The sequence below is a fragment of the Prosopis cineraria genome, unplaced genomic scaffold (assembly GCF_029017545.1).
Source record: "Prosopis cineraria cultivar Desert tree isolate PC_DT_omini unplaced genomic scaffold, ASM2901754v1 PC7, whole genome shotgun sequence".
In the NCBI taxonomy this organism is placed as follows: Eukaryota; Viridiplantae; Streptophyta; class Magnoliopsida; order Fabales; family Fabaceae; genus Prosopis; species Prosopis cineraria.
The window spans coordinates 6,269,247-6,283,072 of record NW_026555338.1 but is presented as its reverse complement, the minus strand read 5'-3'; the positions used below and the strand labels follow the sequence as shown (position 1 = coordinate 6,283,072).

Sequence of the window (13,826 nt, the reverse complement as noted above, 5' to 3'; positions counted from 1 at the left end):
TATAGAGTAAATACAACACCCAAAAGGCAAAAGGATTGGACAAGGAATGAGAATTGAAGAGAATGAAAATGAACACTTGAAACAAAGCATAAAAATTGATGATTATACCGAAATAAGTGAGCTTATTCCCAAATAAGACTAGCTATTCCTAAATAAGACACATTATTCTGAAATAATGGACATAGTTTCAGAATAGAGTTGGTGTCAACTTATAAAGTTTATAACTCTTTCATTTTAAATCTCAATTTGGTAAATGATCTATGGTTGGAAAGCTCTAGATGTCTAGTTTCCAATGAAATATGACCTAGTTGAAAATTCAAGTAGTTTAAGAGATATGATTAAAAAGATGACCAAAGGTTGATGACGTGTTTTTGAGGTTTTAGAAGCTTCAAAAGCCAAATTTGTAAACTCATAACAATTTCATATAAAATTCATTTTGAATGAAATAGAGTTCCTTGGAAAGATTTACAAATAGAGTTCCTTTTATGGAACCCGTTACATCTCTACTTGATTTCCACCCCCCTTGTTACCACTAATTTAGGGCTAATCTAAGCTTATAGCTTTAAATCTTTATCATTTAGCCCCAAACCAATTATAAAACCTTAGTTTAACTCTCGAGAACCTTTCCTTACTACAGGGTAAGAAACAAACCCCTTAAAATTCCCCGACTCAATTTATTTATAACTTATCTTAAGAGAAATTATAGTGGAATTAAAGTTAAAGGCGATATGAAACTTACTCGATAAGCTAGCGATCTAAAAATTCACCCAATACTCTAAGAATCAATGCCCTAGCAGTCAAACCTCTTCCTTTCTCTCCCTTACATGTTTTCTCTCTTTCTTCTCTGAACCCATGAGTTGATCCATGCATTTATTAGCTAATTTATGTGCCGTGTGCTATGGCTCAAGCAGCATTAGTCATGGCGCATTGCACAGTAAGGAAAATCCTCACTATACACACACGATTCATCTCAATACACAATCCTTTCACCTGCATCTACTCATCCAACATCCTAATGAGTCAAAACATTGAGTTATCATCTAAAATTCTAATCACCCACTAATTACTAATTCACCCCTAACTAGAAACTAGTTTTAGGATTAGAAAATCAATATGTTACATCAAGCAAAGAAGTACATGAGATAAGGTTGCAAGGTCTTTATGGTTATGTGTGCTATGGAGTCAACCCAGAGGAGAAGCTAGAAGAGATAGAGATTGTGAGGGAGTATCCAAATGTGTTTCCAAAGGAGGTGACCAGTCTACCACTACAAAGAGGAGTGGAATTTTTCATTGATCTCGTACCAAGAATCGAGCATATTTCTAAGGCTCTTTGCAAAATGTCACCATCAAAACTTGCAGAACTTAAGAAGAAGATTGAAGATCTTCTTGAGACGGGATTCATATAGCTGAGTATGTTATTATGAGGTTTATTAGTTTTTTGCATGAAGAAGAAGCATGGGAGTAAGCATTTATGCATAGATTATTGGCAATTGAACAATGTTACTATTAAATACAAGTATCCCCTTCCTAGAATTGATGACTTGCTTGATCAGTTGTAGTTGCAACAGTCTTTTCAAAGATTAGATTGAGGTTGAGTCATCACCAGTTGAGGGTGAAGGCCAAAGACATTTCTAAGATGACATCCAAGATAAGGTATGGATACTATGGGTTCCTTGCAATGCCATTTTTCTTAACCAATGCTCCATTGATGTTCATGGACTATATGAATCAAATTTTTTGACTACCTAGGATTTTTCTAAGAATATTGTGGATCCACAATTTTGTTTGGATATGAATGAACTATTTTGTTATAAAATTTGGATTTATGCTTAGTTTTTTTTTTTATAAATGAGCTTAATTCTTTTATCACAATAATCATTAATTACATGTTCAAAAGTTTTGCTCACCATGATGACATGTTAAGTGCCCATATTAATTAAACAAATTTTTTACACTAACTATCATTCTCCTATTTTTTTAAATAATACATTAAAAATAAATCATACCATTCTAGGTCAAATAGGTCAAAGTTGATAAATTATATAATATATATCTATTTTATGATGAAATAAAAAGGAAGAAACATCCATTTAAATTTTACATAGTTAAAATATTCAATTTATAATTAATTCTCAACCCCTCCCTTTTTGAACCAGTAAAAATTCATTAAAATTTCTCATCCAATCAACTAAGATAAGGGATTATTAAAATCTCTTTCCTCATCCCTTCCCCTCTTAAGCCAGTGTTAATTGTGGAAATGCTACCAAGACTAGTAACTACTGGTGTGGATGAAACATCATAAATCTTTAATCCAAAAAACTAATTACTAATTAAGGATAAATTATTAAATTAGTGGATTAATTAAGTTAATAGTGGCTTGGATGATGAACGGATATTTTTGAGCTATTGGACAATTGTGTGATCAAGATCAAGTGAAAGAATTGCGATCTAGAGCAAAGAGTGTGAGCTACAGTGAGAGACTCACTATGCCACGTGCTACGGCATATGCATTATGTGTCATGGCACATTAGTCATAAATTTGACTTTTAAGTGCATGGTTAGTTGCTTAAACAGAGAGGAAAGCAAAAGAAAACTCAAGGGAGAAGGAAGGAAAAGGGGTCTCTGCTAGGGCAAAGAAGTTTGAGCACTTGAGGGGTAGTTCCATCCTATTGCTTGTCAAATAAGTTTCGTACCGCTCTACTCTTCTATTCTACCCTAATTTCTCTTAGTTTGGGATATAGAGAAATTGAATTGGGGAATTTTGAGGGGGTTTTTTCTAACTCAATAGTTGTGAAAGGGCTATTGGGAGTTAAACGAAGGAATTATGACTGGTTTGGTGGATATTGTTGAGCTTTAAATTTATATGCTCAAATTTAGCAGAGATTGGAAAGTTTAAAAAGAGTGAAAATGTTCATGTAGATTATAGGAAGGTTGATGGCGTTATATTTTGTGCTACTAAAAGAACTTGTTTTTAAAGGCTATTTGTGAAAAGTATTTATATGATATAATAAAGAAATGTATATTATATGTGAAAAGACATGATTATGATAAAGGGTAAGAGTTCACCCTAAGGGGTGTAAAAGTCAATATGGCAATATTGGTTTATTTTCCTTAGTGCTCGAACAAGTGTAGTGCTAGAGATTATGCTCCTTAGCATCTATGATGTAGCATTGAAGTAATGACACCCCAATTGCATGTGTGATAGGGGAAATTCATAATCTAGAAGTAGGAAAAAACACCTTTGGCCTAGTGGTTCTACTATGGAAGGTGAGCTCGGATTAGCTTGTACAAAATTAGTCTAAGGAAGCCTATGGGTTCAAGTAGGGTAGATGTGGAGGTTCGATTGGATTTCAAATGTATGTATATATGTATGTATGTATTAGATTATGAATGATAGTAATAATGTTTTATTTCCTTGTTTAAACTTTACTTGTTAATAGATAGATTTGGATTTTTTTTTTACTAGGCCTCTATCTCATCCCGTGGTTATTATTTTACATGTTCAAACAATGATAAAAGCAAAGGGAAAGATTCTAGCCAAGAGTAGTAGAACTACTGCTTTGCCATCTCTTAGAGTTTGTATAATGAATTTGAATTGTTATAAATATAAACGTTTATAAGTTGTCATAGGAATGCATAAATGTGATTTTGGTTACACTTGTAGTGTGTATGTGAGTATCTTATTCTTAGGATGTGAAGATGCGTGAAATGTGATAGGGTGAACTAAGATACTAATCCAACTGCAAGTTTTGGTTGTTGTAATGGTGTAGTGTGTGATGTTTGGCCAAGTATATGAAATTATGTGTATATATGGAAATTGGCCTTATTATAATGTGAAAAGGGCATTTGAGTGGCCAAATTTGAATATGAATGTGCTTTTATTAATATATATATATATATATATATGTATGTATGTATGTATGTATGTATGTTTGATTAGGTAAAAAATGTCTCACTGGATGTAGTCAAGGCCCTAATGGTGACTAATGACACATGATTTTGATTTGGGATGCTCAAGTGAAAGAAAATGACATAAAATAATTATTTTACATCCAGGTGTTTAATTTTCAAAAGAAATATCAGATTAAGATGAAACCTATGTCATTAGTTAGACTATGAAATAAGCACTGTGTTAACGATTGAATCACTCCAATTAAACATCATTTGTAAAAATGGTGCACACCAGAAGTTTGTATCAAATGAACTATCATGACAACAGAAACTGTAATGTGCGTTTGTTTTTTGTTGTAAAGTGTTTATGCATTCCTAACTGCTTCCATTATGCATAAATACTTAGTTTTTGAAGGTTAAACTTGATTTTAAAGGATTTTTGAGATCCCAACTATTTTTAAAGAATTAATTTTCATATTTTTAATTTTTGTAATTTAAGGTAATATAAGAATTTAAGGACTCCTAATTACTTTAGTTTGTTAAGAGTGGGTAACGTTTACTAAATCAATGGCTTATAGCTTACTTTAGGCCCAATTTCACATCTTTACTAAACTTATCAGGTTAGCGTTAAGCTTGTGATTAAACATATTAAGGTAATTAGGCTAGATTTTTTTTTAGAATGCATGATCTACAAACCTTAATTTAGGAATTATGAAAAAATTGACTCCACTCCCTTTCTTTTGAGTCATTTCTTTTGGTTCTTTCTTCGAATCAAAATTCAAAAGCATTGTACAAGTTCTTTCTTTTCTATGTTTTTTTATTAACTTTTTGTATGATGAATTGATGATATATTGATTTCATCATTTGATTTTTGATTGACTAGTTCTTTTTTATTTTAAATTTTTTGGTTATATTTTTAATCAAATTGAACTTGAGTTTTAATTTCAATGTTATTATTATATTATTATATAGTATTACAATTTGTTAATTGTGCATATATAAGTTTTAATAATCCTGAAACTTATTTGAAATCTTTAAAGCCCAACATATTTTAATTATTTACTTTATGTAAAATTTTAATTAGATTTCTAGACTACGTCAGATTTTAAATAGACACATAACTGAGTCATTATACAAATTTCAAATTTAAACCTATTTGACCAAAACCCAATTTATTTCCACCCCTACTCTACTAGTGACTAATATACCAATTCAGTTCACCTTGCTATCTTCAAAATTCATTGACAATTATTTATGAAAAAAATGAAAGTCGTCCAATATACGAGAGCAATTCCCAAATTTAGAACCACTGCTAAACATCGATAAAAATGCCATAAAATAAAATTAATAAGAACTTGTCGATACGAATATCGATAAAAAAGGAATAAGAACTCAGTTCACAAAAATGGTTTTATTAATACAGCCTCGGCCAATGATATTTCTTTTGCGTGAAACTCATAATATTAGCACTCAGGATACAAAACCACTGTCCAATTTCATGTCATTTTCCTGATCATTCATATATTTGTCATTCTCCAAATTTCGTTTGGTTATGTACACAAGAACAAGAGGCTTTCAATGCATGGCAGCCATTCTAGCTCCTTAAATGGATTCAAACAAAACTCGGTGCTCCAGTAGTTCAGACAAAACACCCCTCATCTTATCAACAGAAACAGGTTTCAATACGAGGCCATCCATTCCAACCCTCACACAGTTTTCTTTTGTGACTTTGTTAGTGTTTCCAGTCAGAGCAACAATAAGTGGCCTTTCTTGTCGTTTGGTAAACTTCTCATGGATACGTACCGCAAGATCATAGCCATCTATTATACCTGAACATACATCCATGAAGATCACCTTGTGTTCATGAGAAACAACACGTAAGCATTCTTCACTTGAGCTTGCTGTTGTAACATCACACCCTAAATGCACAAGCAGTCCCTTCGTCACTGTCCTGCTAACCCTGCACAAGTTTCAATAACCAATTATTGCCAAGCCATAAACAATAGTAAAAACAGAAAGGACTCTTTTGGTTGCTGGAAATGAATGGAATGAAATAAAAAATAAAGATAAAAATAGAATGATCAAGAAGTGGAGAAGAGACAAGTCAACCATGTTCATATAAGATAGATAATTTAGTTCATGAGATCAAGAACCATAATTCATGAGGTTTCTAGAGTGTAGTGGTTTTCATATTTGTGGTATGTGGTATTGGGTTTTACCATACTTACCATGAATCAGAATATGATTTAAGTCATTTTTGTTCTTATTTTTAGTCCATTCCATTCCCATATTCTCCAGCATCCAAACAGATCCAAAAGCAATGGAAAAAGTTGCTGAATGTATCAATTCATTTCTTGCCTTTTACAGTGCTAGGCAATATATAGAATGAATGAAGCACAATGATGATGACACGTGTATATCAGACAAATGATTTTAGGACAATCTTTCACAATGATACAATCATTTATGTGAATCACGTGCTGGGCTTGGGCTAGGATAGGAAGAACCCTTGGGCTTGACAATTACAGATCCTTCAACAATTATAAAGCATATAAGGGATAAAATTCAGTCCCTTGGATGTGCTTTTCAGTGAAATACACTCAGTCACATTTACTGTAGAAAAGAACATTAATAGTTTGGGTTTCTTTTGTTTACAAGATATTACAGCACTTTATTTAGAAGATAACAATTGTGAGTTGACAGCCTGATTTAAGAGATTAATCTTTGGTAAGTTAGCCAAAATGCCTAGCACAATGAAGGCTTTTAGACCACATGTTTTGGCGTTGCAGTGGAAGTTCTTAAAATACAGCAGTATTTCAATCATATTTTGGTGGTGAACAATTGTTTCAGCTCTAAAAGTACAACTAATGCCAGTATTGGGAGAAAGAGCTTGGTTTGATCAGCAAATCACCATGTCTTATGCATTATTGAGTAATGTCCGAATGCATGACTTGACCTTTCAGGGAGCTTTAGAATCTAAATAGACTGGGAAATCAGGAAAGTTTTCCTAGTGGAACTGGAAAGTAGAACTTATATGAATACATACCATAATAATCAAGAGTCCCAACTCCCACATCCCATGTGAGAGAAGGACAGATGCGATCAAGAAGGAGACAAAGGGGCTCTAATAAAATATCCCTATCACTAAGAAACCTTCAAAGTAGAAGATTCAAGTGCACTTAGTACCATGTATAGACTAAAATATAAATTACAGAACTCTGCAAAGAAGGTAGCAGCAGAGACCTGGAAAAGCCTCAATAAAGGAATATTCTCTACCCACACGCTCTCCTAAAATTTGATACAAAGAACCTTGGTAAAAGGTTTTATATCAATGATCAATCATGACTTGAAGTTGTTACTATTTGTCATGCAATTGGCTTTTCAATCTTGGACCTAAATAAAAAGGCTTACATGTTTAGTAATATTTAGATAATACATGCAAAAAAAGCCAAATGGTGCAAAGACTCAACAAAACTGAAGAGCAAAGATTCTTGCCATTCAAAATTATAGCCAAACAGCTAAATTTTGTGAATCTGCCATCATTTACAAGACTATGAAAGCGTGTTACAATATCTTGCCAGCAGAATGACCAGGTAACTTGACTACAGTTCATCAAGAAACAAAACCAAAGGTCTCAATTGCTCATGATCATCAATCTGATGTGGAAACTAATATTTATAATCTCATCCTCTCTAATGTTTAAAGCTGTCTAGAACTACTTCATCAGTAAGATCAACAGGCAATGTTACCACTTTGAAACAAGACTTGACCTTTCCACTGCATCTGCAAGTGGAGCTAAGAATATAATTGAGCGTAACTTAATGTAACAGGCTATTTCAGCCACATCTCAACTGTCAATACTGAGATGTCGGACATGTGTCAGAATCTATCCACCACAATAATAACTATCCACATAAGAACCACAAGTTAAACAGGATCATCCCCAAGCAAAGCTGAAAACCCACTAAAAATAAAGCAATAAAAAAATCGTTACAAAAATCTTTGATACTAGCATATTCCCCTTCAAAGTATTGGACTAACCCACATAAAATCAATAACCACAGTCCCCTACAGAAAGAAGCTAGGCTAGTAAATTGCAATTAAGTTATGAGACATAAGAGACATTCCAGGTCTATAATCTTATTGGCATGTTTCAGCATTTTGAATATACATTATCGTAGACCACAAAGGGGAATACTCTAGCATCCATCAGCAAAGCTAACCAGCCATGAATCCTCTAGCACCTCTGAAAGTGTCCAAACAACAGTAATAGAAAAATTAAGTAGCAATAATAACAAGTCAATAGAACCTGAATCATCAAAACTAAATACAAAGACCACTAAAGAATCTACAGATTCACACACAAATCGAGGAATTGCTTGCACTGGATAGCAGAAATGCATAGTAGACAAGCAAGAACAAACAGCTTAGCCTATGGTATGATCCTACATTTACAACCATAAACTTATCAAATCATTTGGCCCAAAATATACAAATAGCTCGGAGGTTCTATGAAAAGTACTATTTGTGTTAAAATAGTAAATTATTTGTGATAAACAAATTACAAGACCAAAGTATAAAAATTATAGCTGTGTAACATACCCATTATCATCCAAGACCAGAACCTTGAGCCCTGCAAAGTTTGTGGGGCCATGATTTCCCAGAACCTTGTGTACAAAGGGGGCTTTAGATTCATTTGATCGATCAGGGATTCCAAGTTTTACAATAAAGGTAGCTGTACACCCCTTACCACTACCTTCACTATCAATCCAAATATGCCCCTCCATAAGGTTTACAAACCTGGTCACAAATCAAAATACTACATAAGGCAACATTGAACTATTGATCCAGCATTCAGGAGAGACCTCAAACTAAATTTACAAGTCAGATTTCAATGAAAATAAAACAATATATTATGCTTTGCATCTATTTGTGGTAAACAGACAAGATCAATACCTCTTACAAATTGCGAGGCCAAGTCCATTGCCACCAGAATTTCTTGCTGTTGAAGATTGGGTTTGCGCAAATTTAGTAAATAATGTAGGTATATCCTGTGGATTAATTCCTGATCCTGAATCTTTTACCTACAATGAGGAATTACCAACAAACTTCATTATATAAGTCAGCAATTAGTAATTTTTTCCATTTCAGAATTGAACTTGAAGGGACAAACCTGTACTTGTAAATAAAATTGATTATCATTAAGCACTGGTATAAAGTCCGGAAATCTAGAATCCCTAAAGGATTCAACTTTTAAAACAGAAGCAGTGAATGAGACACCACCCTCTTTCGAGAACTTAACAGCATTACCAACTACATTGAGAATAGTTTGCATGAGGCGTTTTTCATCACCAATAGCATACACTGGCAAGTCTGGAGCTAAATGTAAAGTGAGTGACAACTTTTTGACAGATGCAACAGGTTTAATCAAGTTAAAGACCTGCAAAAAGAAAAGGAAAATTTAACATATCAAGTTATTAATGATATTCCAGACCTTCAAGCTACAAATCAATCTTATAATATGTTAAAAGGGCATGATGGGTAACTCTAACGGAAAATGTTTCCCTTTATTTATTTAATGTTCATAAATTTCCCCTTATTATCACTTTACAGTAGCTACTCCTTTTGTAATATTTTTTTATCCAAACATACAGAGAAACTTCCCATTGAAGAAATTTTGTTTTTATTACATTGTCCTTTTCATTCCTTTACATTACACTTACCAAAGAGTCCCTTAGAATTTAGGACATAGACTTTACCTCTCTGAACATAGAATGAAGGTTGAATGTTGCTGCATCAAGTTGAAGGCTGCCATCTTCAAGACGTGAAAGATCTAAAACGTCATTGATAAGAGTAGCCAATAGATTACTACTTTTCAGTACGGTCTCAACCATCAAACGCTGCTCAGGTGTCAGCTCTGTTTCTTGTAACAATGAGGAGAGTGCAATAATTGCATGCATGGGAGTCCTCATCTCGTGATTCATTACAGCCAAAAAATCATTGCGAGCACGAATTGCAGTCTCTGCTTCTCTTCTTGCCAGATCAAGTGCAACATTTTGCTCCATAAGCTGATCCCTTGCCCTCATTGACTCTTCTAGAATTGCAGCATGGGAAAGAGCAACAGCTACCTAGCATAGGAGGCATAATTATAGTCATTTATCTACAGGAATGCTGAGATAAGAAATCATGTCGAACATAAAATGATATTGACAGATGATTTCAAAAGCGTATTATTGATAAAAAATATGTTCTCAGTATATCCAAGTAAACTTTTGAATTCAAGGATAAAAATATATTTAGGCAAGCCATAGTAAGCATTCCCAACAGTCTAACTTGTGGTTATATACCTACTTCTGGGAACTTGGGTATATTCACAAAATGCTAATTTGTGGTTATAGGTACATCTAATTTGTCACAAATACGTTCAAGTTCACTTTATTGTTTGAAAAAAAAAGTGTTATATTATTTATCAAATTACAGAAACCTGACACATAAGACATTAGACAACTTATGCAAGTGGCCAAAATGATTTAGCTAGTCAAATCAAATCAAAATGTATATAATAATGAAGTACAAAAGTTATATTTTTGAATTTCCACATATACTTGAACTTGAACTTAAAAAAAAAAAACATTGATAAACATGTTCATGTAAAGAAATACAAAGAGGAAAGCCATGTCGCAGAAAACGCAATAAAAAGGTGAATAAAATAAAGTTTACCTGATCAGCAACAACCTCAACCAGCTCTAGCTCATAGAGATGCCACTGTCTCGCACTATCTGATGGTAGCATCAAGACCATCAAAGCATAGCTTGATGAAACTGCCGGCCAATCATAAATTTGGAAATTAGAAAGATGCAGAAGGGGCACTCGAACAGCAACAACTTCCCCAGGCATGTATTTTCCTGCATGAGGTCGTAATCTGGCTACAGGGCAGTTTGGTGAAATTTTGACAGCCCGGTTGGTACTAAATACTTGATTGATCACAGGGAGATGGATGGGTACTGTATATCCAACTGGGTTTTGCTGTCGCAATGTGTAGGAAAGTTGAAGCTCCAACCCAGTACGTGTTGGCATCCATAATGCACACTCCTCCAGTGCCAAAGTTCTACCCAGTTCAACAAGAGTTGTTTTAAGTATGGTGTGCCGATCCAGAGTGCTTCTAATCTCATGAGTCAGCATCCTAACATGTCGGCCAGTTTCTTCTTGTGTGCGAATCAAGCCCATTTCCCTATCCAGCTCTGCAGCCTTATTCTTCAAAAATAGCTCTCTGGTCTTAACACTCAATAAATCAGGAATGATATGTACAAGCAAAAGGGCAGTCGCACATGATACCACAGCAGTTAAAACCTTAGCAGTGGTCATTACTACAGCTACAGTTTTTGAATGCACTGTGAAGGTCCATAAATTTATTAGGTGTGTTGCTCCACATAGAACAATGAAAGCACCAAACTGAACAAGGACCCATCGATATGGAAATACAGCTGATTTCTTTACAAAGTAGATCAGTTCTAGAGGGATTGAAAAATAAGCAAGGGCGATGAAGAAATCTGAAATATATTGGTATTTCATCAACAATTCATCTCCTGGTGGTGGCTCAATACAGTTGCAGGATTCCATGGCGAATCAATGACAGAAAAGTTTTCCTCTTTTACATAACTGCATTTGAATTTGTAAAGATTTAGCATAGAATATATGGAAATTGAGAAAAACAAAATAATGTTTAAACAAGAAAAGAAAACTAGTAACTGTATATTCATCTGATAATTTTAGTCCACTTTCCCTAGATAGTTTCTAGCATCATCCTGCAGAACGGCGATGACAGAGAAAAGAGAAGGCCATGGTGGATAAGATTATACCAGAAAACTTTATTGTAGCGATGAATAATCCCAACCAACGTATTATTGATAGCAACAACATAAAATGCGAGCACTATTAGTCATACTCTGAAATTTGAAAATTCTGATACTAATACAGACTTGAATCATCGGGATAATCTCACACCATGCCTTTATCATTCTTATTGCTAAGTATACATCTTAAACCCACCCTAATGGTTCAGCAAATTCGAGGAATGAATGAATTCTATCAACTCCAATATCTCTACACCCATGCCCCTATTCAAACTCTTCTTCACATATATCTTGACTTACTGCAGCCCGCAAATCTTATAATACCTTTATCAAGTTAACATGGATGCAGGTCCCCTCTCCTAGAATCTCTTCAGCTTCTCCAATCAACAATCTTAATTAAAATCAACGTGCACAGAAAGATTGTTCCTTTTATGGCCCAAAACACGCACAAAAAGTTAAATGGGTGTTCGTTTAAAAACCGATTTCAGGAAAGGCCCTGTGTAGGAATACGAGGATAATAATACATCCAGACCGACAACAGGCTTCGCCTATAAAACCAGCTGGGAAGTATTTAATAGAGGAAGTACACAGAAGGAGAACATAAATTTAATATGGAATTTTCAATTTCTTACCCCTACACTCAAACTCAAGGAAAACATATTTGGGGGGGGGGGGGGGAGGAAAGAAAACTGACCAGAGTGGAGCTTGGAGCGAACTGCGAAGATCGCCGAATCGGGAAGGACTCAACAGAAACGAGCTGCTTTGATTGGACGTTATTATGGCGGTCAAGTTCAATGAATTCTCTGCCTGACAGGAGACAGAGAAGAAGCATCTACCACTTATAGCCGCAAATGATGGCGACAGATCCCTCAAAGTCTCAATTGGTCAAGCAAAGCTAAAATCCCAGCAGACACCAGCCCGGGAGTTCAGTGCATTTGGCCTCTTTTTGTTATTTGTCAATTGTCAATGGGGAAATTGCAATATTTATTATAAACGACCTGTAGCTGTTAATATTTATTGTAAGTGCGTTCGAATTTGTTTTATTATTTCCATTTCCGTACGCCTTTTCTTTTAACGAAAGCATCTTTTGCTGGTTAACAAAAATACATTACTCCCTCTATTTAAAAATATAAAATATTTTTAATTAAATATCACGCTCTAATAAAATAATTATTTATTTTTTAATTAATCCTATCTTTTTATATTTATTCATATTAAATACCTACAATAAATATAAGGTTATTATCAATAGGGATACTTTTAAAAAAAACAATAATTACACCTCGAAAGACTAAAAATGCCTTACATTTTTTAATATTCAACTCCTCAAAAAAGTCTTATAATTTTTAACGAAGGAAATAAAACTTTTCTCATTTTTTAAAATTTAAAATTATATTTCCTTACTTTTTACTTTTAGTTAAAGGATATATTTGACCTTCAAACTTTATATAAAGTTTTAATTTAATTTTTTAATTTTATAAAATATTTTTTAGTTCTTCAACCCTATTATTATTATTTTAAAAATATTAAACTTAATATATTAATATTTAAAGATATTTTTTCAATATTTTAAAATTAAATATAAAAATTTATTAAGATAAAACTAATAATGTTAGGGTTAAAGTATTAAAAAATTATTTTATAAAGTTAAAAAATTAAAAAAAGTATGGTATAAAGTTAAAATATTAAATATGTACTTTAAAATTTATTATTTTAAGAAAAATATAATGACCTCCTTATGTTTTATTAACATTACAGAAACTATCCCTATTTTTAAAAACTACACTTTAGTTTCGCCCGTAGAATATCGTTAGAAGATTCTAAAGTATTCAATTTTTATCTTTAATTATATCAAAAATTTTAAAATTATTAATTTATCCTTAAAATTTAATTCTCTCTAAATTTTGTTAAATAATTAAAATTGTAAATATTTGAATGAATAATTTAAAAATTTTGCATTAAAATTAATGAAATTAAATAAATATAAATTATATTGAGTAATTTATTATACTAAATTCTTATTTCATAAACTACTTTTATGAAAATATTTCTTAAATCTTTTGAACTACTTGTTTGAATATT

The 13,826-nt window shown here is 33.0% G+C and overlaps 1 protein-coding gene across 4 annotated transcripts; it reads right to left on the bottom strand.

Annotated features, from left to right (window-relative positions):
• Positions 1–5,287: 5,287 nt before the first annotated feature.
• On the bottom strand, positions 5,288–12,662 carry LOC129315495 (ethylene receptor). Of its 4 annotated transcripts, XM_054959219.1 has the most exons (8): positions 12,439–12,662; positions 10,612–11,550; positions 9,651–10,019; positions 9,065–9,331; positions 8,848–8,975; positions 8,494–8,691; positions 8,063–8,137; positions 5,712–5,851 (listed from the first exon to the last, which is right to left on the bottom strand). In XM_054959219.1, the coding sequence occupies exons 2-7, from the start codon at positions 11,509–11,511 to the stop codon at positions 8,110–8,112; spliced, it is 1,890 nt and encodes a 629-aa protein (XP_054815194.1). In that variant the 5' UTR covers positions 11,512–11,550; positions 12,439–12,662; the 3' UTR covers positions 5,712–5,851; positions 8,063–8,109. The 4 variants fall into 4 exon arrangements, with proteins under 4 accessions (XP_054815190.1, XP_054815191.1, XP_054815194.1 ...); XM_054959215.1 differs by lacking the exon at positions 8,063–8,137 and having other exon boundaries at positions 5,288–5,851; positions 12,439–12,658; XM_054959216.1 differs by lacking the exons at positions 8,063–8,137; positions 12,439–12,662 and adding an exon at positions 12,069–12,360 and having other exon boundaries at positions 5,288–5,851.
• Positions 12,663–13,826: the final 1,164 nt, after the last annotated feature.